A 19623-nucleotide genomic window follows, 5' to 3' on the forward strand; every position below is an offset into this window, starting at 1 on the left:
GCATGCCGCAACTAAGACCCGGCGCAGCCAAAATAAATAAATATATTTTTTAAAAAAGTCTTCAGTTATACAGAGAACAGTACCTCGGAAATCAAAGGGTAGTAACTGGAATTTAAGTGTTCTAAGGTCTTTGCACAGTCACCAAGTCAGGAGATACACTAATATCTCATAGCCCCTGATACACGCTGAGAAGGCACACATCTCTGTGGTACCCTTCCTCATGCTGCTCAGCCTCAGATAAACACAAGCTGAGGATATTCTACAACACACCTGGCCAGTGCTCTTCAAAAAGTGAGGTCACAAAAGATGAGGAAGGATTAAGGAAATGTCAGAGCCTGGAGGAGACTAAGAAGACATGACAACTAAACGCCTTGTGGGGTGCTGGGCTGGATCCTGAACCAGAAAGGGGACATTAGGAGAAAAACTGGTTGAATGCAAATGAAGTCCACAATTTACAGTACCGAACCGCTGTTAACTTCTCAGTTGTCAACACTGTACCTGGTTATGTTTGACATTAACATGAGTGGAGGCTGAGTCAAGGGTATAAGGAAACTCCACTATATTTGTAACTTTTCTCTAAGACCAAAACTATTTCAAAATTAAATCTAAAAACAAATCACCCAGAAACACTGACTGTTAACATTTCTGGTGTATTTTCTGCCTGTCCCTTATCTTGCACGGGGTGATGTTCTACGCTCCACATAAATAAGATCATGTCAGACACGTGGTTTTATTCTAAACCAGGCTTTCGGAGATGTTACCATGTCACAAATAAGGAAATTAAGGTCTAGAGCAGGTTAAAGGTCATACAGTTAATAAAGGCCCAGACTCAAGGTGAGTGCAGGTCCCCTGATGCTAAATTCCAGAATCGCACTAACCCAATTTTTGAAGGGTAAGTTCATCCACTTGTTCACGTATGCATTTGACCATACCCCGCACCTGCTGTGGGGAGACAGTCTAGGAGACCATGATCCCACCATTAACCTGCTTCCATGCTATAGGTTTTATACTGCAGCCCAGGGCTCCCAGCCACACAGCCTGCCTGGTGTGACTGGGTAGGACAAGGTGATGTGCCCCTGCAAGAAAAGACTCATTGGGCTTCCCTGGTGGTGCAGTGGTTGAGAGTCCGTCTGCCGATGCAGGGGACACGGGTTCGTGCCCCGGTCCGGGAAGATCCCACATGCCGCGGAGCGGCTGGGCCCGTGAGCCATGGCCGCTAAGCCTGTGTGTCCGGAGCCTGTGCTCCACAATGGGAGAGGCCACAACAGTGAGAGGCCTGCGTACCGCAAAAAAAAAAAAAAAAAAATTCTAATTGTGGTAAAATACACGTCACACAATTTACCATCTTAACTATCTTCAAGTGTGCAGTTCAGTATTAGGTACATTTATATTGGGGCACCGATCTCCACAACGCTTTCATCTTGCGATGGACTTCCCCAGACTTCTCTCAATCCTTCCCCCTCCCTTCCATACTTCTCCACTGCCTGCCACCCATAAATCACTATAACCAAGGGACTGGAGCCCAGGTCTCACAAGTTCCAGGGCAAGATTCCCTGCTACCACCCTGGGTGGCAGCTGGGCCTGGGCCTAGCTGTGGGGCCAGTGGGCTGGCCAGGCAGCCTGGACTTCCGGGCAGCTTTCACACTGCAGTCCTGCTGCCTCCTGCAGATCGGAGTTCTCTGCCCCAGGGCAGGCACCAGAGCAAGCCCAGGCAGCTCTCAGCTTCCACCTCCTGTTTGCCTGAGGTTGCTCCAGGTCACCAGGGGAGGGTGGGCAGGGAGGGCAAGAGAGGTGAACTCAGGCTCCTCCCCAGCACGAGTGACTCAAGGAGGGGAGTCCAGGTCCCAGGAGTCCACTTTCATCCCAGGGCGTGGGGTGCAGGCAGGTGAGCAGGGTCCTACTCCCTCCACCCCGACAGCCACAATGCCCTGGTCGTGACACAGCTCTCAGGTTTAGAACAATCTTGGACCTGGCAGAAGCTACAGCGGGCACCAGGGGTTACCTGTTAGCCTGCTCTTGCTGTGGTCTGAAATCTTCAGTTGCTGCCTCTCCAGGAATGGCCAGCTCTCCTCCCTCCTCCCTTCACCCTCGGGCTAGGGCCTGGCCCCAGTGGACAAGAGAGGACAAAGGAGGGCAAGGAGTGAAGAGCGGGTGGGCGGGGGCCACACAGCTGTGAAGCCTCTGTAAGTGCCAGGTTCTTTCCCATGGGTTAAGCCATTTCATTTATGACCTGGTTCTGCCTGTTTACAAGTGAAGAAACTGAGGCTCAGAGAGGTCACCAGGAAGTTACAGACTCGGGATTAGAGCCAGGGCCGCCTTTCTTCACCCTCTTCCTCCTGGTTAGAAAGCAGTCATGAAGTGGCTTTTTTGCAGATGGTGGGTTCGAGCTGAGCATGGTCAACCGTCAGGTTTGGGGAGGCACTGGGGGACATGGACTGGAGGCTCAGAACTCGCTGTCTCCTGGGGGTGACTGCCAGATGACCCACAAGTGCCAACGCACTGCATCAAGCACACTGCCCCAGTGACAGAGGATGGGGGAGTGGTTTTGCCTTGGCGGTGGGAGGAGGGGCCTTGGGCACAGTGGATGCCCTTAATGGATTTTCCCAACAACAAGCACTCACAGATGAGGACACTGAGGCAGTCCCCAGCACAGAGGTCCGTGAGGCAGGGGCCAGAGCTGGGCCTGAAGGAGCTGTGGGACCAGTCCTGAAGATGGGACGCCACCTCTCAAGCAGAGGAGAGTGGAGACATAATGCATAGGCTGGAAAGTGCCCTCCAGGGCAGAGTGGGGAAAGGCCAAGAGCAGGCAGTAGGGAGCCCAGGCAGACTGCTGCAAAACTCAAGGAGAAAGGTGATGAGGCCAGAGGTGGCAGCCAGAGAGAAGGGGAAAATTCCAAGCCTCCATTGGTGGCTCCAGGGTTTTACAGTCTTGGCCACTCACAAGTAGCATGGATGCACATACTACCCAGCCCAGGGAAACTGACCCAAGACAATGTGAGTGCGTGCTGGGTGCGGGTTAACAGCCTTCCCAGCCACTTTAAGTCAGGCTCTGTGGCAAGCATTCTGACCTTCTGATCAACCTTCCTCATAAAAAGGAGAAGGACAAACTGACATTTACAGATGCCTACTATCTGCCAAGATACTGTGCTGCGCATGTGCTTCACAGATGATACTTCATTTAATCCTCCCAGCCAAATTATGATCCCCTTTTTGAGATGAGAAGACCAAGGTGTAGAGAAAGAAATGAAGTTGTCCAAGGCCAGCCGATTCAGGAAGTGGGTGCACCCAGGGAGCTTCTTTCCCTTCCCCGGCCCCAGGCATTAAGTGCCTTGCCCCTTTACATCTGGGCAGTGTGGCTCCTGAGCCAACTCCACAGGGATGCCAAGTCTGGGGGCAGGTGGCCCAGGCAGAGGTATCTGCCCTGTGAGCCCAGGAAGGTGAGCAAAGTTCACTGCATACAACCCCCACCCCCGCCCACTCTGGCCTCTCCCACGCTGTCCAGGCAAGCAGGTAGAGGGGGACAGAGGCCTGGTTCCTGTCCAGCCCACCTTCTTTTTTTTTTTTTTTTTTTTGCGGTACGCGGGCCTCTCACTGTTGTGGCCTCTCCCGTTGCGGAGCACAGGCTCCGGACGCGCAGGCTCAGCGGCCATGGCTCACGGGCGCAGCCGCTCCGCGGCATGTGGGATCTTCCCGAACCGGGGCACGAACCCGTGTCTCCTGCATCGGCGGGCGGACTCTTCAACCACTGCGCCACCAGGGAAGCCCCCACCTTCTTTTTTTGTTTTGTTTTGTTTTGTGTTTCACTGAGGCTGCTGGCATTTATTTTTTCTGGCATTTATTATTATTGTAACCACATCAACTCTGTGGTTACCCATTAACCTTGGGTAAATGTCTCCACTCCTCTCGGAGTACTGTTTTGCTCAGCCTTCAAAAGGGAATAATACTGCTTACCTAAGAGGAGGCGGCGAGAATCAAGGAGGTGATGGACGGAACGCGCCTCTTCCGAAGCTGTCGGGTTCTGGAAACCGAGACGGGCGAGCGAGGCAGGAGGAGAGGAGACGGCAGCGGAGGAGCGGGACGGGCTGGGCGCCCTCTGGAAGCATCGGCCACGTTTCGGGCTGCGGACTGGCCCGGGTCCGAGCTGGCGCACACCGGGCGGCCGCGGCGCCCAGCGCAACCGGCAGGGAGCTCAGGCGCCACCGCCGCGCGGGATCTCGGCAGGCTGGGTTAGGCTGGAGCCGAGAGCCCGGGCGGGGCTCAGGTTGGCACGCAGTGGGCGGGGGTGGCCCCTGTCCCCGCCCCCCACATCCGGGGGCCTGGGCCTGGCTGTGGGCCGGCCGCGAGCCAGTGAGTCAGGCCGGGTTTTCCCTCCGCCTCTGGGGAAGGCTAGGGAGCGCTGCCGAACGAATTGGCGTCCGTCTCTCGCCAATCCGGCTTCGGCGCCCGCCCGCCCGCGTTTTTCCTGCGCCTGCCGCCTGGCCGCTCCATCCTGGTTCGCAGTCTCTGCTGGAGCCGGCGCCCTGGAGGGAAGGTTCAAGTCCGCGCAAGGGAGCTGCAGCGCGCGAGAGGTACAGAGCGGAGCCGGCATGGTGAGTGGGGCGCGTAGCGGCCTGGGGCCGGACTCGGGCGGGTGGGGCCGGCCGCCGAGGTCTAGCTTACCCGGCGACCTTGGCCAAGCCGGAGCCCTACGCCGGCCGAGGTTCACGGCTGAGAAGTGAGCGAGGGTGGCAAGATGCAGTGTGCGCCCAGGTACCCCTTGCTTCCAGATACCGAAGCACTGAGGTGCGGGATCGGGGACCGTCCGCGAGCAGGGACGCTCTGCTGGGAGGGCGGGCGGCAGGTTACGCTGCAAACGCGCTTTCCTTGGGGCAGCTCCTGGGACCCCTGCACCACTGCTGGGGTGGGGCAGTTGCCCTTGGCGCTGGAGCCTGACCTCGGCTTCCCTGCCCCCAGGCTATCCGCTCGGGGCAAGCCTTAGAGAGGAGCCTGGAAGAGACATCTCCTTCCGCCCCTCAGGTAGCTGGAGGACCTCCCGCAGTTCTGGGGGAGCCCTCGCCTCGGCCACAGCCTTCCCCGGGGAAATTACATGGAGATGCCAACCTCGCCTGCCCCTCCACCTTACCCACGAGACCCCTCTCCTGCCCTCTCCCGCCCCCTCCGGGGTCCCCGCTTCCTCCGCTAACCCCCTACCCTGTACGAGCGGCAGCTGCCAGCCTGCTGCCAGGGGTCCCATGAATAGGGGACGCTCCCAGGTCTTGAGCACCATCCCAGTCTGGCCACAACCTTTGGCCAAAGTGAGGGCCCGCCTGGGGTCGGGCGGAAATCGGGGCCCTGACTGCGTCCAGAAAAAGGACTGGGACCTGTCATCTCCCACCCAGCAATCTCCCCGCCTCCACGAGCAGATCGGGGCTCTCCTCGCTTGCACCAGGAGCTCAGCCTGTCCCTCGGCCTCGGTGCTCCCTGCCCGGCCTAGGGAGGGACAGAGGCAGGAGGCTATCCTGGGCCCGGTGATCGGCCTCCTCCCAGAGCCCTCTTAGGCAGGGCTTCTCTCTCTATCGGCTGGCTGTGTGTGGGTGTGTATGTGCGAGACTGAATGAATGCAGCCAGCCTGCTCCCGCCACCGCCTATAGAGCTAGCAGCTTCCAGGGCTCAGAGTCCAAATGCAGCCGTGCTTCCACTATTTCTTCCTGACCCAGGGGCAAGGAGGGGGGATTACAGGCTGAGGGGACGGAGATCCAAACCAACTTGGTTGCAGGTGCCCTTGCAAGTGTGGGGAGCTGAGCAGATATAATACACAGCAGTGTGTGCCCATGGAGGGCAGCTGGGACAGCCTGGAGCAGAAGAGAGGGCCTTGCCTGGGCAGTTGGGATTGCTCTTCGTGTGGGATCTTAGGCAGCTCACCTCTTTCTGGGCCTCAGTTTCCCTAGCTGTAAGATGGGGTAAGGGTAACTACTGTCTTCCCCGCCTCCATGAGGCTGTCGTGGAGATGAGATGATGAAACAAAAGGGCTGATAAAAACTGTAGAGTGCTGTGCAACTGTAAGTGACCATATAGTGATACTAAGAATCACTCCTGCAGCATTTAGACGCTGGACTCTGCCTTTTCACAGGTCGAAGTGGGACTAGGGAATGCCAGCCTCTCCCATTCCCTCCTTGGGCCCCTCTTACTGACTGCCCCCTCTTTTGGAGCTGGGACATTCCAGTCCCATTCCTCAGGGGCAGCTGCAGTCATGCCCCTCAGCAAAGCTGATCCCAAAGCAGGTGGTGGGACCCTCCCCTGGGGCCAGGGCTCAAGAGGGGCTAAAGGCAGCCAAGGCCAGACTGGGAGCTTCCTACCCGAGTACTCTGGGTGCACCCCAGAGGAGATGCACAGTGGGGTCAGGGCAGGCTTCTAAACGTGGGGAACCTGTGTACAGTTTCCTATGCAGCTGAACGTGACCTTAGGCATGTTTTACTTCCTGGGCCTCAGTTTTCTCTTCTGAAGTGGGGGATGACAATATTCCCTTCCCATGTGTGTTGTGAGCACGTGGTAGGCCCAGCAGCAGGCTGACTCAACAAGGCACCCACCAAGGGATACTGGGATGCCTCCCTGAGTGTCCTCTCTTTTTCTGCTTCATGGCCAGGGTGGTCCCCCAGCCCTGTTCTCCTGTCTCCACCAAGGGTTCGTCCAAAGGAGATGCTCCCAGTGTCCAGGCTCTCCGTGTTTCTGGCTAATCTTGGAGCGGGTGGAGGGGGAGGTGGAAGCAGGAGTAAAGGGGCCCTGTTGGGGCTAACCGGGACCTGTGCAGAATAGGACCTATGTGGCCCAGCCGAAACCTTGCTGGCAGGGCGGTGGGGTGGTGGTGGTGAGGTTCAGCTCTGTGCAGAGCTCTGGTCCCCAGGCACATAATGAGTTCTGGGCGGGGAAGCCCAGGCACTTGGAGGAGGAGGCCCTGTTTTTCGCTCTGGCGGTCCCAGAGAGGCTGCAAGGCACTTGCTGTCTCTCTCTCCCTCCTCCCCCCACACATCCTCTCCTGCACAGCTGCTCTGGCCTGAGTGGACCAGTCCCTGGGCTTCCAAGCAATGGAAAGGCATGTGTGTATTGGGGGTGTGGGGGAGGCAGGGGAGGTGGATGGACTCCTTTAGGAAAAAGGACTGTCCCCAGACTGAGACCTGGGCAGGGTGGAGCCTCCCAAAAGCCAGGGGCCTTGGCCCTACTGGGGGGGCTAATAATATAGCCAGAGAAGTTATCTAGGAGGGGTGGAGGGTGGAGGGTGGGGGCCTTAGGGAAAGACAAAGGGAAGGACTGTTTTTGCCCCTCCATCTAGCTCCATAGTTATTTCAAATTGCTCAACTCACTTGTGGAGAAAAGCCGATCCCGTGTGTGTGTGTGTGTGTGTGTGTGTGTGTGTGTGTGTGTGTGTGCGCGCGCATGCGCGCACACACACACATACACACACTCCCCTACATCTAGCAGCCTTGGGGCTAGGGAGGACAATATGTATTCGTGCGTTATGTGTGTGTCTGGAAGGTGATCAGTGCTGTGTGGATGACCTTGAGCATGACTGTGTCTGCTGTTGGATCCTCTCTGTGTCCTCTAACGGAGGAACTTATGTGCCGCTGGTGGCACTGACTGGACTGCCGTATGTGTGTGGTGTATGTGCTGTTTTGGCCCATGGCTGCCTCTCCCCTGGACCTGAGACCCTTTGTGGGGATTATGGAGTGTCGGTTATTGCTCCCTGAGATAGGAAATGAGGCTCTGGCCAGCAGACGTGAGGCACTGTGTGTTTGGGATAAAGTGGGCATATTTGGCACCACTGCCACCATCCCAGCCACCATGCTCTCACCAGGTTTACAGTTCACAAGCCCTTTCACCTCTCCATCTCTGTGACTGTCACAGCAACCCTATAAGGATGGCAGGGCAGGTAGAGTCTTTCCCACTTTGGGGAAAGGTGGGGAAACTGAGGCATGGCGAAGGGAGGTGCTTCGTGGAGAGATGGTGTGAGAGTGTGCTGGAGACCACATTCTCTGCTGTCTACCTCCCCAAGAAGCAGTGACAGGAGTTCAGTGGGCTGTGTGACACAGCGGTGTCTGTTGCTGGGTGGGCTTGTCATGGTGAGGGGGTGTCAGATTGGGGGGCAAGATGCTTCAATTCCAACTCTTGGGCTGTGGGTGACATCCTGGGTCCCCACTAGACATTTGGCAGTCGTGTTACTAGAATCACAGGCATCCTCACTCTGACCAGCTCTGTGACGTTGGGCAAGCCACTTCACCTTTCGGAGCCCCCAGTGCCCTTACCTAAAAAACCAGATAGTTAACCATATGCCAGGGCTCCGTGAAACCCCTACGCAGGGCCATGTCACTGTAGGTGCCCAGCACCTGTCATTCCTTATCTGGATGACTCTCTTAACCCTGTGTGGCTTGTGACACCCCCAGAGAGGTTGAGCTGTCTGGGGGCTGGTAGGGGAGGGTTGGGAAGGTTGCTTTTGCCCGGGGTGAGATTGAGGGCCACAGGGTGTGGGGGCAGGGCTGTGCCCTTCCACCCCCCTCCCTCCTTCCCACTCCCTGTGAGCTTTGTGTTCTACAAACACAAAACCTGGAAATGGTTGAGGAAGATGGAACCTCCTAACCATTGTTTGGAGTGGGAGTCAGTGTCCCGGAAGCATATTGGGTTGTGGGGCAGGGCGGGGGGATGGACTGGCAGCTGCATTGTGCCTGCTGGGTGTCTGTCCGTGAATGGGAACAGCTGGGTGGGAGGCAGAGAAGGTGGCATTCATTCACTTGGCAAGTCCTTTCTGAGTACCTACTGTGTGCCAGGTGCTGGCCTGGATCCAGCGGGGCACTAGGGACAGGCCCTGCCCTCCACAGTGTGGTGCCAGCACAGGTGGGAGACCTGGTCTCTCAGGAACTTGCTGGCGGCGTTCACGTGTCTACCAGCTAAGCTCAGCTTCAGCCAGCCTGTGTTGATCCTGGCTGTAGGCCAGGCCCTGGACTGGGCGTTTTGTCCTCTAATCTTAGTCAGTCCTCCCAGCATCCCTGAGTGATAAGAGTTGTCATGGCCATTGTCCAGATGAGGAAGCCAGAGCCCACACACTGACTGGTTCCACACATTGGGTCAGGATTTGGGTCCCGCTGCCTGGTGGTGGGCTTTGGAGGGGCAGCATATACAGGGGCTGGCAGGGCTCCAGCTGCCCCTTCCCCCTGCCTCGCACCACTGCCCCAACATGGACACCTGTTCCGGAACTTGTGGCCATTGTTCCCACCGTCCTTCCCCTCGGGCCCTTCCTGTTTGTATCCGTCGTGCGGTAGCCCCCAACCCCACCCGTGCCAGGTGTTTCCCTTGGGAAAACTCTGACCCTCTGCAGGAAGAGGGGTTGAGTGGGGTTTTCCCCCTCCCAAGGGAAGAAGGAATGGAAATTCTGAGGCCACCAGCCCTGGTTCTCTGGTGCCCTCTGCCCACCCACAACATTAGGTGCCTGGCAAGGGAATGAACAAAGTTAGAGTCAGACAGCGATGGAGTCCTCAGCTGGCCCAGTCCTGGGAGGGGCCCCTATCCTGCTGCTTCAGGTCCTGGTCCCCCGTGACCCCAGTCATACCCTGGCCCCTAGTCGGAGCTGGAGCACTAGACAGGTGGCCTTGGGACCTCTACTCCTTTCTCTAGGAATCCTGTCCTGGATTCTCTCTGGAACCCACATCTGCCACTCCTGGGTGGGCCAGGTGGGGAGCTGACACAGAGAGCAAGCACTTGGTTTTAGGGCATCAGGGGAGTTGGGCAGCAAGCGCCTACCTGCTCTGATGGAGCCTCCCGACCCCCAGAAGCAGCCGCCTGTGCCCTGGTGAAACTTCATGGCCACAGCCCCAGGCCCTGGTGGCATTGCCATGGGCAACGTGAGCAGCCTGTTGGAACGGCAGGACATTTCCCCTGAAGAGCTACGGGCAGCACTCGCAGGGTCTCGGGGCTCCCGCCAGCCTGATGGGCTGTTCCGGAAAAGCTTGGGCCAGCGCGAGCTCTTCAGCTACCTGCACCTCCCCAAGAAGGACAGCAAGACCACCAAGCGGGCCTCTCGGAACGAGCCTGCCGACTATGCCACCCTCTACTACCAGGAACATCCTCGGGCCGGTGACTTCAGCAAGACTTCGCTGCCTGAGCGGGGTCGTTTTGACAAGGTGTGCCTCTGCCGTGCCCCTCCCTACTGTGGTAGTGTGGGGATGGGGGCTTCCTTGGAGACCCTGATGCTGGGATGGGATGTGAAAGTCTTTTTTTTTTTTTTTTAATAACATGCGGAATTTTTTTTAAATATATAATTTATTTATTTGGTTGCACTGGGTCTTCGTTGCGGCAAGTGGGCTCCTTAGTTGCGGCACATGGGCTCCTTAGTTATGGCAGATGGCCTCCTTAGTTGCAGCATGCATGTGGGATTTAGTTCCCTGACCAGGGATTGAACTGGGGCCCCTTGCATCGGAGCGCAGAGCCTTAACCACTGCGCCACCAGGGAAGTCCCATGAAAGTGTTGCTATGGGCAGGCTTGAGACTTGGTCACTGCCTCTTGGTGACATGTCCCCCATGTTCTCAAAGAGGATTCCCAGGGGCTGCGGGAGGGAGCATCGGAGGGCAGAGCAGAGCAGTCAGCCCAGGGTCTCATTCCTGCCCTCTCTTCCTGGCAGTGCCACATTCGCCCATCAGTATTCAAGCCGACAGTGGGCACCGGGAAAGGCTTCCTGTCCACGCAGAGCCTGGCGGCCCACAAGGGTCAGAAGCTGTGGCGCAGCAATGGCAGCCTGCACACGCTGGCCTGCCACCCTCCCCTGAGCCCAGGGCCCCGGGCCAGCCAGGCCCAGGCCCGTGCCCAGCTGCTGCACGCCCTCAGCCTGGATGAGGGTGGCCCTGAGCCCGAGCCCAGTCTGTCCGACTCCTCCAGTGGAGGCAGCTTTGGCCGCAGTCCCAGCACTGGTCCCGGCCCCTTCTACTCCTCCCTGGGCCACACTAACCACCTCGGGGGCTCCCTGGACCGGGCCTCACGGGGTCCCAAGGAGGCTGTGCTGAGCTGCTTGCCTGAACCACCACCCCCCTACGAGTTCTCCTGCCCCACTGCCGAGGACATGGTGGCCGTGCTGCCCGACACCTGCGAGGAGCTCAAGAGGGGCCTCAGTGATGAGAATGGCACCAACCCCTTCACGCAGGTGAGAGCAGCCCCTGCCTTGGTGTGCTGTTCTGTCCCTTGGCATTAGAGTACAGGGCAAACAGAGGGTCACCAGCCAGCTCTCCCACATGGCTCTGGGCACAAGAGAATAAGGAAGAGAGAGGTGATTTGGCTCCTCTCCCCAAGCCCCACGTGGTGGGGATGTCATGGCATTGGTGGTCCTTGCTGGGAGTTGGGTGGGAGGGAGACTCCCTGGGAGGGCCATGTGTTGAGGACACTTCACCTCTGGAGGACATCGTGGGTTAGGGCACATGTGTGGCCAGAGCATTGGACCCTGGACCCTGTGGTGTTGAGGCACAGGATGTTAGAAGCAGCTGGAGTGTTGGATCTGTGGGCCAGCCATTGGAGTGCAGGCAGTCGGTGTCCGGGAGGCAGGGCCGTGTGTGGATATCAGGGCATGGCAGGTGCCTCTTCCTCTTGGCAGGTGCTGGAGGAGCGCCAGCGTCTGTGGCTGTCTGAGCTGAAGCGCCTATACGTGGAGCAGTTGCATGAGGTGACCCAGAAGGCCGAGCGTAGTGAGCGCAACCTCCAGCTGCAGCTGTTCATGGCCCAGCAGGAGCAACGGCGCCTACGCAAGGAGCTGCGGGCACAGCAGGGCCTGGGCCCAGAGGCCGATCCCAGTGCCCGATCAGAGGAAGAAGCCCGATGGGAGGTGAGAGACTAGGCATTCAGAAACTCCTGCCCTCATTACTGTCATCCCATCCTCTAGCTGCCTTCCAACTGGTCCCCCCTTACCCTGCTTTGCTTGGCTCTTGCCCATCCCTGTCCCCCTTCAGGTGTGCCAGAAGACAGCAGAGATTAGCCTCCTGAAGCAGCAGCTGCGGGAGGCCCAGGCTGAGCTGGCACAGAAGCTTGCTGAGATCTTCAGCCTGAAGACGCAACTTCGGGGCAGCCGGGTGCAAGCCCAGGCCCAGGACGCAGAGCTGGCCCAGCTGCGAGAGGCTGTGCGGAGCCTGCAGGAGCAGGCCCCTCGGGAGGAGGCCCCAGGCAGCTGTGAGACCGATGACTGCAAGAGCAGGGGGCTGCTGGGGGAGGCAGGAGGCAGTGAGGCCGGCGATGGTGCCGAGCAGCTGCGGGCTGAGCTGCTGAAGGAGCGGCTCCGGGGCCAGGAGCAGGCGCTGCGCTTTGAGCAGGAGCGGCGGATATGGCAGGAGGAGAAGGAGCGGGTGCTGCGCTACCAGCGGGAGATCCAGGGGGGCTACATGGACATGTACCACCGCAACCAGGTGCTGGAACAGGAGCTGCGGGCACTGCGGGAGCCCCTCGCGCCCTGGAGCCCTCGGCTTGAGTCCTCCAAGATCTGAGGCCAGCGGAGTGAGCTGACAGCAGAAGCACTGTCAGAAGATGGCTTGCACAAGCCCACTCTGAGACGGCCAGCTCCTTCCTTACGTTGGTCTAGGGCAGAATCTGCTCTGACCAGCCAAAGATGGAGAGGCTCGCTGAGAGGAGGGATCCAGTGGGGCTGTGGGCTGGATGGGTGCCAGCAGCAGGAGCCAGGGCAAGGCCCTACTGGCTGAGGAATACCCAGGCAGAGCCCAGCCCTGCTCTCTGAAGTAGGTGTGGCCCAGGAAAGGAGGTTTGGGAGTGAAGAGCCCTGTGATGCAAAAGGGCCAGTGTGAGGGAGGGAGACTGGGGTGGGAACATTGGCCTCCCCAGAATAAAATCACATTTTCTACGAGGAGGCACCAGGTGATGATGTTGGGCCTGTCCCTGACCTGAGTCCAGAGGATCGTGGACGGTCAGGGTTAGGGCTGTTGTCCCAGGCTGTAGCTCCACCATGTTCATGGTCAGTGGGGAGGGTATGCCTTGTGCCTCTGTGTGCAGCTGCTGGACATGCACGTTGGGGACTGGAGGAATCCTTGCCCTGGCACCACAGAGTTCCTTAGCTGCCATGTGGGATGAAATTCCTTTCTTTAGCATCAGTGGGACTTTTCAGAAGGCAAGTCAGCCAAGGTATTGCTATAACATGAAACAACATCCTCTTTTTGGAAAGGCTGGGCCCCAGGTTCCCAGGCCCAGCTGGATGCGGGGCCGGCCTAACACAGCTTCTGCTGGAGAACCTTAAGCCTCCAGGAGGGGCCCTGCCCCTCCCAGAACATACCTCCCACCTTTCTCTCTGGCTTGTGCACCCCTCCCTCCGTTGGGATGAGGGCCCTGGGAAGGTGCGGGAGATGAGGCAGAGAAAGCTTGGTAAAGGGCCAGAACCACAGCCCTTTACCACAGAACCACAGGGAATGTGGACATTTCCCTGTAGGCATGGGGGGCCATGGGGTATTCTTGAGCAGGAGTGAGATATGATCTGATTTGTATTCTGGAGAGTTCTTTCCTGGAAGGAAGCACCCCCATCCCTGGCCCTGCATTTGGCTCCGTGACCCTTGCTCTTAGCCAAGGCTGGTCCTTGGCCCCTAAAACCCACTCCCATCCTTGCCCTCTCAGACATCTGGCTTCCCCTCTGGCCCATTGCTCCGTCCTGGGTGGGTGATCTGGAGCGCAGAACAAGTCTGGCTGTGCAAGAGGCATCTCCCTAGCCCTTGCTCTGGAGTTTGGTGTCCTTACAGATGCATCCGTGTAACTGCTGCCATGCGTGGAGCGCTTCCTGCCTGCCTGGTGCTGTGTGAGGCTGTCAGGGCATGGGGGGGTCAGCGTTGAATGAGATGTGCTTCCTGCCACAGGGGAGCCAGCACACAGAAGTCTCCCTCCCAGGCCCAGTCATGGTGGGGCAGTGGCCACGTCTGAGATCTCTGCAGAGACCCCCAGTTTGTTCCCTAATGGCTGTGATCAGCTCCTTCCCTGGCCACGCCTGGCGGCCCCCTCAGGCCCCAACAAGTGGGTCCTGGTGGTGGAGTGGAGTCGCTGTGCAGGGGTCTGGATGCAGCTGTGGAGTGTGAGCCAGTGTGCCCCGCCTTTTTAGGGCAGAGCAGGGTGTGTGTTGTCTGCCGTGGGGGTGGTGTGTTTATGTGTGTGTCAGGTGTGTATAGTAGAGATGTGCTGTGGGTGGTGGGTGTGTCTAAGGGGGTGTGTTTGGGGTTCCTGGGTTGGAGGCCTGGAGGGCTGCTTCCTGGTCCCTCCCTCTGTTGCATTCTTTCCCACCAGTCTCAGCCCCTTTTAGCACTGACCAGGCTTGCCTGGAGCCTGTGGCCAGGGCAGACCCCTGGGCCTAGCTGAGACCCATCTGGGCTCACCCCTGAGCCCAGGTCCTCTGCCTGGGGAGGGAAAGCAGGGACACTTGGGTTAGGCTGGCCTGTCCATGACAGGCCTTGATACCCATTTCACACACCCCTTCTAATCGAGGTTTCTGGGTCAATGGTTCCTCCGAAGGGCCCTCCAGAGCTCAGTGCTAGCCTGAAGACTGAGTCACCCCCAGGGCCTGGAGCTGGTCAGGCTGGGTGCCCACGTGCCCCACAGTGGCTGGGGTCCACCTTTTGGTGTCCCAGCTCTGCAGAACAGCTCCCCACCCAGCAATTAGGGAGCTGGGCTGGCCAGTATAGCCAGCGGGGAGTGGGCGGGCGGTACCAAAACTTGGCAGCTGTGCCAGAAACCAAAGCCAGGCCCAGATGTAGGGGGAGGGCACGAGAGAGCCGAAGCTGGGGTGGCTCAGAGGGAACCAGATCCCTGTGAGCTCATCCCTGCTGGGAAAACCAGTTCCCTGTCCCCAAGCCGGCTGGGTGGCTCTGGGGCCAGCCGATCACAGGTGCCACTGTAGTGGCTACTGCTTGGGGCAGCCCCTCTGTCCTGCCCCTGGTGGACCCCTCAGCTCCCCAGCTGTCCTCAGACCCCCTCCCCCAGCAGACTAGGCCCAAGAGCTAATTCTCTCCAGACTGAGACTAGCTCCCTACACTGGGCTCCCTGCCCTTGGTCCCTCTTGTTCTCAGCTCAGATAGCTTCACACCCTCCAGTGGCTCCCTGGGCCCCTTAACCTGTCACTTGAGGCCTCTGACAGTCTCCCTCCAGGGTCACTGATAGTGGTGCCTCTCCTGATGCCAGCAGCCCTCTGGGCCCTCATTCTCCAGATGCCCCCTCACAGTGCTCAGATCTTGCCTCCTTAGGAAAGCCTTCCCTGCACTGACACCCTGCCTAGGCAATTCCTCATTCCCTATGCCCACATCCCCTCCGTCTCTCCACCAGCTTTTTCTGTGCTGTTGGAATTGTCAGTTTGCCTCTGTTTCCACTGGGCTGTGGGCATGGTTGGGGCAGGGCCGGCTCTTCTGTTTTCATCCCCAGAGCCTGCCCTGGTTCCAGCCCAGCAGACACTGGGGGGCTTTGGAGTCAAGAGAGACCACACCCCTCCCCTGACTAGCATATGGATTCAAGCTGGTGGGGCGGGGGGAAGATGGCGAAGGCTCCAGCTCCAAGCATTCATTCACCTTTCGTGCCACCTGGTCTGAACCAGGTCTGTGCCAAGCACTGCCATTCACTGCACAGTGATGTACTGAGTGCCTCCCTCGGGGAGGAAGCCAAGGTGCTCAAAGCCTCTGCCCCCGTGGCCCTTCCCGGAGGGTGGGGGAGAGAGACAACACACACACAGGTCCACAGTAGTGACTGGGCCAGAAAAGTGCGAACATACAGAGGTGGGGACAACAGAGGCACCTCCACAGTGGTGAGCAAGTCAGCAGATCTCGGAGAAGGCAGAGGGAGCCCATCTGGGGGATGGAGAGTAAATTTCTTTGAGACTGGGGGAGCTGCAGGTATTAGGGAAACTTTTTCCAAAGAGGGTGCAGGTGACAATTCAGATTGCATAACCCACCACCCTAGTAGGTGGGGGCTTTACCCCTCTGTATTGGATTCAGGAAAGAAAAAGAATGTGCTGTTTCTTGAAACAAAAACAAAAGTGGAATAGGTCATGAGAGGTGAAGTTTGAGTGCCATGGGAGTTCAGAGGAGAGCTGGCTCACTTATCACTCCAGGTCATAGTGGGGCAGGGGGACAGATGTTGACCAAACTTTGGTCGGCCACTTCCGAGCTTTCTTTTTCACTGTGCCTTCCTGTGTCCTTATGCAGTCCAGTTCTAGCGAGAATCCTGCTAACTTAGGTTAGACAGAGTTCTCCCATCCTCCATATCTGATCACCTTCCATATCTAATCTGGTTCCTCAGCCTCCACCATCTCCAGGGTTATGTCTGGTCACTCTGGCCTGCCTTCACTGAGAATCCTCTGAAGTTGTTTAGCCAGTTCCCCCTGCACCTTGAGGTTTCCTCTTAGTAATTTTCCATCTGCTGACCTCCACCCTCCTTGGCTATGAATTCAACGTTTCCTGGTTATATTTGGAGTTGAGGCCACTCTCTGGCCCCTACCACAAAACCCCATTCCAGTAGCCCCCTTGAATAAAGTCTTCCTTACCATATTCTTTAACACGTGTCATGAGTAATTTTTTTCTTTAACAGGGGTAATCTTCTCAGAGGAGGGGAAGTTGTGGGTATTTCCTCTGGAGTAGGGTGAGATGAAGGCATTCCAGGATGGGCCTGGATTTGGTCACGGGGAAGCGTGTGGCAGGTCTATGAGAGGATCTTGTCTGGAAAGGGGTGAAAGGAGGGAAGCTGGACAGCCTGGCAAGCTGGCACAGAAGGACTTCACCTCCTGTGACTGTGGGTGGGTCCCTCAGGCAGCCAAGGGGAAGGGCCAGAACCAGGACCGGCTTTGTGTGTGTGTGACCTGTGTAGTCACCAAGGGCCCCACACTCAGAAGGGCCTTAGACTTGGTGCAATGCTCTGCTGTCATCATCCGGAAGTTAATGATGTTTGAACAAAGGGCCTCGCATTTTCATTTTGCTCTGGGGCCTGCAAATGATATAGCTGCTCCTGGCCTGAACCAAAGTTTTGCAAGGAATGGCAGGGGTAGGGAGAAACAGGAGACTGGTTGGGAGTCACCTGGAGGGTGGAAGGAAGAGCAGAGCCTGAGCGGGCAACTTGAACTGATGTTGAGCCCTGATGCTCCCAGGTTCTGCAGAAGGCAGGTGGTGGCTGCACTACCCGCTGTTGCCCCCCATCCCCCCAGCTATTCATCTTTTCCTAGCCTGGCCTTCCTGGACACACTCTGGGAGGCAAGGAAGGCTGTTTTTCAGGAGAGCACTCCAGGGCTTGTCCTCTCTATCAAGAACCTTTCTTCCCTCCCTCCCTCCCTCCCTTCCTTCCTTCCTTCCTTCTTTGTTATCTAGTATGCTCTTTGTGTACTGGCCTCCCTAACCCCTGCCATTTTTTTTTCTTTTTTTTTTTGGCGGTACGCGGGCCTCTCACTGTTGTGGCCTCTCCCGTCGCGGAGCACAGGCTCCAGACGCGCAGGCTCAGCGGCCATGGCTCACGGGCCCAGCCGCTCCGCGGCATGTGGGATCTTCCCGAACCGGGGCACGAACCCGTGTCCCCTGCATTGGCAGGTGGACTCTCAACCACTGCGCCACCAGGGAAGCCCACCCCTGCCATTTTTAAGGTATAATTTACATACAGGAAAATTCACTGCTTTGACAGTACAGAGAATTGTACAACCAGCCCTACAGAATAGCCAAGATACAGAATAGTTCCATCATCCCCCCCAAATCCCCGTGTACCTCTGTAGTCAGCCATTCTACCCCACCCTCAGGCAACCAATGATCTGCTTTCTCAATAACCTTGTGTTTGTTTTTCTTTTTTGCCCTTTTTGTGAGCAGTGTTTAATCCCACCACATATTAGAACATATTACAAAGTAGTGAGTAAAACAGTATGACATTCGTATAAAAATAAAACTGTGCCTCAGTGGGAAGAATGAAGAGCAAGAAATAGATTTCATTTTGTAGAAAAATCTTAATATTATGGTAACGGGCTTCCAAATGAGCGGGTAACGAAGATTATTTTTTAAGCAGTTCTGGGATAACTGGACAAAAATATGGGGAAAAAAAGTCATATTTTACACCACCCCCTGCAAAATAAAATGGACATGCATTGGGAATTAAATTTTAAAAATCAAATCCTAGGAAACTAGCAAAAGGTAAAAAGACTGTTACTGAGTTAGTGGAGAATAGCTAAGTTTTTCTGCTTTGAAGCAGCCACCCTCCAACAAAATAAAACAAAACCAAACCACACAATCCCAACAAGGAAAGATTGACAAAATCAGCCATGTAAGAAAACATGGTGCAACCTGAAAAGTAACGAAACCATGATGTAAGAAGAGCCACATACTGGGGGAAACAATGACAGACAGAGGTGAAGGAGCCTGACGTATGAGCTGGGCATTCTAAGTTCTGGCAGAAGCTAGGCTTTGCTCACACCCAGTGTAGCTGAGAGGCAGGCTTCCCCAGAGGAAGTGGGGAAGCCTGGGGCGTTCGCGAAACCCTGTGAGGTCCTGCTGGCTTGGACTCAGCCTCAACCTCGGCCTGTAGCCCCAGGCAAGGTTCACTCAACCCTCCGACCCCCACAACTCCCGCCTGGGCCAGGACCACCCAGGCCCACGGTGCACGGACAGGCCTCTTCGCCCCCGCGGGCTGCTGGACGGGCTGTGGACCGCCCTCTTGCTTGCGTGTTTCATCAGGTTTGAAACCGGGGTTTCCCCATTCATAAACGGAGGATATCGGCTACTTCAGACTATTTCTGAGCAGCTACTGTGTTCCAAGCACATAGTGTTGGGGCTACAGCAGCGGTGAGTACAAACTCCTGGCCCCAATGGAGCTTTTATCCTAAAAGGGAGGGGGGGAGGGGGAGGTTAGGGGCAGGAAGACAGAATAAACAAATAAACGCTCAAGATAATTTAAAGTCAAATATTATAAAGAAAACAGGGCTGGATTGTGCAAGGGTGTTTTGTGGAGGTGGGGAGGAGGTATGGAGGGTTGTAGGGTAAGATGCCCTGGAATGAGACTGGCCCTAAAAGGAAGCTAAAGTCAGGGAAAAAGAGACCGAGTCTTTTTTCTTGGGCTGTTTCTAGTCCAAGTCCCTGAAGCCTGAGGAGGGGGCGGGAGGCTTCTCTGCCCCTTCCCTGCAGAGCAAGGGGGCCTTGGAGGGTCGTGAACTCAGCCCTGGCCTGGGCTTGGGGTCACCATCTCCTCTCACCTCCTTCCTAACTCTTACCCTTCCTCCTTAGGGCGGTTGTGCAACCCCTGTCTCCCCTCCATTCTGGAAGGAGAGCGACAAATTTAGGGCAGCAGGGCAGGGCCGAGTCCCTCGCAGCAGAATTTAATTGCCCAGTGTGTTAAGTATGGACTTAGGGGAGCAGCAGGGCTGGGGTAGAAAAAAGGGGACTTCTCTTTTAAACATCATTTGATGTTTCAAAAAGGGCATCAAGGAGCCATCGCGGGAAAGCCTAACTGTTGGACCTTACATGCATTGTGTTGTTCAGTATTGTCTTTACTTTGAATGAGGGTGGGAGGGCGCGGACCGGGGGAGGCAGAGTTATTGCTGGTCTAGGGCTTCTGAACGCGGAGCCGCCGCGCGCACCCCCGCTAGCCAGCGAGTGGGTCGCTCCGATTCCTCCCATCAGACGTGCAGA

The 19623-nt window shown here is 57.0% G+C and overlaps 1 protein-coding gene across 2 annotated transcripts; it reads left to right on the forward strand.

Annotated features, from left to right (window-relative positions):
- Positions 1-4469: 4469 nt before the first annotated feature.
- Positions 4470-13064, forward strand: N4BP3 (NEDD4 binding protein 3). 2 transcript variants are annotated; one of them, XM_082649980.1, is made up of 5 exons: positions 4470-4589; positions 9795-10145; positions 10644-11159; positions 11604-11831; positions 11956-13064. In XM_082649980.1, exons 2-5 carry the CDS (start codon positions 9825-9827, stop codon positions 12481-12483), a joined length of 1593 nt encoding a protein of 530 aa, XP_082506106.1. In that variant the 5' UTR covers positions 4470-4589; positions 9795-9824; the 3' UTR covers positions 12484-13064. The 2 variants fall into 2 exon arrangements, with proteins under 2 accessions (XP_082506106.1, XP_082506107.1); XM_082649981.1 differs by having other exon boundaries at positions 4487-4568.
- Positions 13065-19623: the final 6559 nt, after the last annotated feature.

Source organism: Grampus griseus, assembly GCF_964374135.1.
Source record: "Grampus griseus genome assembly, chromosome: 3".
Classification (NCBI taxonomy): Eukaryota; Metazoa; Chordata; class Mammalia; order Artiodactyla; family Delphinidae; genus Grampus; species Grampus griseus.

Bases quoted from the DNA above. Each gene is read 5' to 3' on its own strand.
- N4BP3 (XM_082649980.1), top strand. From the start codon at position 9,825: ATGGCCACAGCCCCAGGCCCTGGTGGCATTGCCATGGGCAACGTGAGC. The intron at 10,146-10,643 runs GTGTGCCTCTGC...TCTTCCTGGCAG, and splicing joins AGCGGGGTCGTTTTGACAAG to TGCCACATTCGCCCATCAGT. The intron at 11,832-11,955 runs GTGAGAGACTAG...GTCCCCCTTCAG, and splicing joins AGGAAGAAGCCCGATGGGAG to GTGTGCCAGAAGACAGCAGA.